Source organism: Neoarius graeffei, chromosome 19 (genome assembly GCF_027579695.1).
Source record: "Neoarius graeffei isolate fNeoGra1 chromosome 19, fNeoGra1.pri, whole genome shotgun sequence".
Taxonomy (NCBI): domain Eukaryota; kingdom Metazoa; phylum Chordata; class Actinopteri; order Siluriformes; family Ariidae; genus Neoarius; species Neoarius graeffei.
In genome coordinates this window covers 52,896,021-52,899,480 of record NC_083587.1, presented here as the reverse complement: position 1 = coordinate 52,899,480, position 3,460 = coordinate 52,896,021, and the positions used below count along the sequence as shown (strand labels likewise).

Sequence of the window (3,460 nt, the reverse complement as noted above, 5' to 3'; positions counted from 1 at the left end):
ATTACAGATGTATGGGTTGGGGTTGAGGGGGGCCTCCTGCCCAGAGCCTCAGATTTCCTAAAACCGCCCCTGTTCCCATAGCACATGAACGCAGCACTATTGTGTGCAAACCCTCCTAAAAGCAAACCAGTTTCCCACCGACGGACCGACCGATGGGTCGACACGCGACTTAAAAATATGTGTAAGCCCTGTGATGACCTGGCGACTTGATTTTTTGATTTTACAACTCGACCACTGGGGGTAGTAGATTACAAAAACCAGGAAGTGAAAAGGAATCATTTGGCAGCGCTTGTTATGAAGACCTGGCAACCCTGGCTCAAACCAAAACTAAACTGTAAAACGCTGTAGATTATTTCCGGAGTAGCCTACATACGGTAGGGAAGTGTCGGAACGAGAAACTATTTTGTTTTGTGAAGAAGTGAAACAGTCAGCCATATGAACTCCTGAGTAGGTTTGTAGCTGATGAAGCTCTCACTATGGCGTCGAATAAGCGTCCCTTCTCTGACGAGGACTTCACGTGCCCGGTGTGTTGTGACGTCTTTAAGGAGCCCGTGCTCCTGTCGTGTGGTCACAGCGCGTGCGACAGGTGCGTTCACCGGTACTGGGACATCAAAGGCTGCCGGGAGTGCCCGCTGTGCAGGAAGCGCTCTGCGAGAAACCCTACCGTGAACCTGGCTCTGAAGAACCTGTGTCAGACCTTCCTGGAGCTCCGAGGTGATCCTGAGACACTCTGTGACCTCCATGGAGAGAAGCTGAAGCTCTTCTGTGTGAATGACGGACAGGTCGCGTGCTTGGTCTGTAGAAACTCCAGCAAACACCTCCAGCATCGCTTCATCCCTGTCGACGAAGCAGCTTCTGAACAAAAGGTAAGCTTTGATATAATAGTCCTTTAACTTACCAAGTCCAAGGCCTCGTAACTTTCTGTTAGTGATCATGAATGACTCCAGCTGCCAGGGGCGCACATAGGATTTTTGAACTGGGGGGGACTGAGCTGTCAGCAAATGATTCCATTTTGTGTAAATCTCATCTCATCTCATCTCATCTCATTATCTCTAGCCGCTTTATCCTTCTACAGGGTCGCAGGCAAGCTAGAGCCTATCCCAGCTGACTACGGGCGAAAGGCGGGGTACACCCTGGACAAGTCGCCAGGTCATCACAGGGCTGGCACATAGACACAGACAACCATTCACACTCACATTCACACCTACGGTCAATTTAGAGTCACCAGTTAACCTAACCTGCATGTCTTTGGACTGTGGGGGAAACCGGAGCACCCGGAGGAAACCCACGCGGACACGGGGAGAACATGCAAACTCCACACAGAAAGGCCCTTGCTGGCCCCAGGGCTCGAACCCAGGACCTTTTTACTGTGAGGCGACAGTGCTAACCACTACACCACCGTGCCGCCCTGTAAATAAATAAATAGGCGGGTGGCACGGTGGTGTAGTGGTTAGCACTGTCGCTTCACAGCAAGAAGGTTCTGGGTTCGAGCCCCGTAGCCGGTGAGGGCCTTTCTGTGCGGAGTTTGCATGTTCTCCCCGTGTCCGCGTGGGTTTCCTCCGGGTGCTCCGGTTTCCCCCACAGTCCAAAGACATGCAGGTTAGGTTAACTGGTGACTCTAAATTGACCGTAGGTGTGAATGTGAGTGTGAATGCTTGTCTGTGTCTATGTGTCAGCCCTGTGATGACCTGGCGACATGTCCAGGGTGCAGGGCCGTGACCAGTGTTGCCAGATATTGCAAACGTTTTCCATCCCAAAATATGTTCAAAACCCGCCAAAATGCACTTAAAACCACCCAATGTGGCAACACTGGCCGTAACCAGGATTTTTCAAATACCGAGGTCAAACATTGCGATACATCTTATTTGCCAAAAAAAAAAAAGTCCTAATATGGTGACTTTTCATACATTTTGGAAACGAGTCAAAATCACAAGCCCAACAAGATGAACATGTAGGTGAACATGTTTATTTTAACAATTTCAAAACTGCACAATCACAAAAGTATTTTGTGTGTGTGCGTGTGAGTGAGTGTGGGTGAGTGAGTGTTTGAGTGAGTGATGGAGTGTGAGTGAGAGCACTGGCGGCTCGTTAATAGGGGCGATTTGGGCGACACACTCCAAAACAGGGAGGGAGATTTTTTTTTTTATCTACTCCTACTACCACGGCAACAGTAATGTCTTTGTCCAATCAGGCTAAGGTCGCGCCTGGTGTAGCCACGCCCTTTTTGGGCGATTTCTGTCAGGTTCAGATTTGCCCCAAAATCTCCCATTAACACTAATGGTACGTACGTTTTTTTCGAAAATCATGCTCCCAATGCATTTTCTATTAGGTTTTATGTGCTCGCACAAGCAGCGTGCTTACGTCATATGCCTGTTGCGCCGCGCAAGTGTTGCCAGATTGGGCGGTTTTAAGTGCTTTTTGGCGGGTTTTGAACATAATTTTGGGCTGGAAAACGCAACTTGCGCAGGAAATGTGTGAACATTCTATGAAGAAGATGGCGAGTGTTGAGTGCAACAATACGATAGCGTCTCTGAAAGAAATTCCCTTTAGTCGTCGTACCAATGAGGAGAAAACGGCAATCAAACAGCTAGGACCTCCTAGACCGAATTTAAACATCAAGCAAGTGTCTGCGAAGGGGGAGAAGACCTACTCAAGAGGTTTTAACAAGAACTGGTACCACCGGAAAACTTGGCTAGCTGTCTGTGATGTAGTCAATGCTCGTTTTTGCTACCCTTGCGTTCTCTTCCACCCTGGAAGTAGCACAGCAGACGGTACAGTGATATCTGATATTTGAATTTACTAGGCAAAAGGTTTTTTGTGTGTGTGTGTGTGTGTTTTACCAATGGCAGTTGTTTTACCAATGGCAGTTTAACATTGCCATGCTTGGAATATTTCAGTAGCCTCAAGTTCTCTCTGACTTGATGTAAATTAAGCATATTTTCAGTTTTTATATATTGTACAGTATGTGTTCATTGGAGCCAGCAGCACCTTACCTTTTTTCCAACTTGTTAAGCCAAGTTGCACTGACTACAAAACCTTGTGTAACCTTGTGTGTATATAGCTAAATAACTAAAGCCTTTTGTGTTCATTGACATGCTTGTAATACTTTAAATTTCCTTTTAAGGCATGGCTTTCTGGAGGAATTCTTGGGGAAAAAAATGCAGAATTTATTTAGAATTATTATTCGTTGTTAAAATGGTGCAATTCCATATAAAAAAAAACACATAATTAAGCTGCACATGTTTGTTTGATGGTTATGCTTTTCTTCATCTTTTTCAAAACTTAAATAAACACTTGTTTTGGATTTATATCCTGCCACTTTAATTGCATTCTTTAGAATGAAGAAATTAGAATATGTTTATAATTAAGAATTTGTGTCTACTTATTATAGAATACTGGAAAAATATGAGAAAATAAATGAGTAATGTAATATTAATTGATTGTGATGGCAAATGTTTTG

The 3,460-nt window shown here is 45.3% G+C and overlaps 1 protein-coding gene across 2 annotated transcripts in view; it reads left to right on the top strand.

Moving 5' to 3' along the window:
• The first annotated feature begins 277 nt into the window (after window positions 1-277).
• Window positions 278-3,460, top strand: part of LOC132867392 (zinc-binding protein A33-like) — a 23,174-nt gene continuing 19,991 nt past the window's right edge. For both annotated transcript variants that reach the window (XM_060900270.1, XM_060900269.1), the window contains exon 1: window positions 278-866. In XM_060900270.1, coding sequence (XP_060756253.1) covers window positions 477-866 — 390 coding nt within the window. In that variant the 5' untranslated portion in view covers window positions 278-476. The remainder of the gene's footprint in view (window positions 867-3,460) is intronic.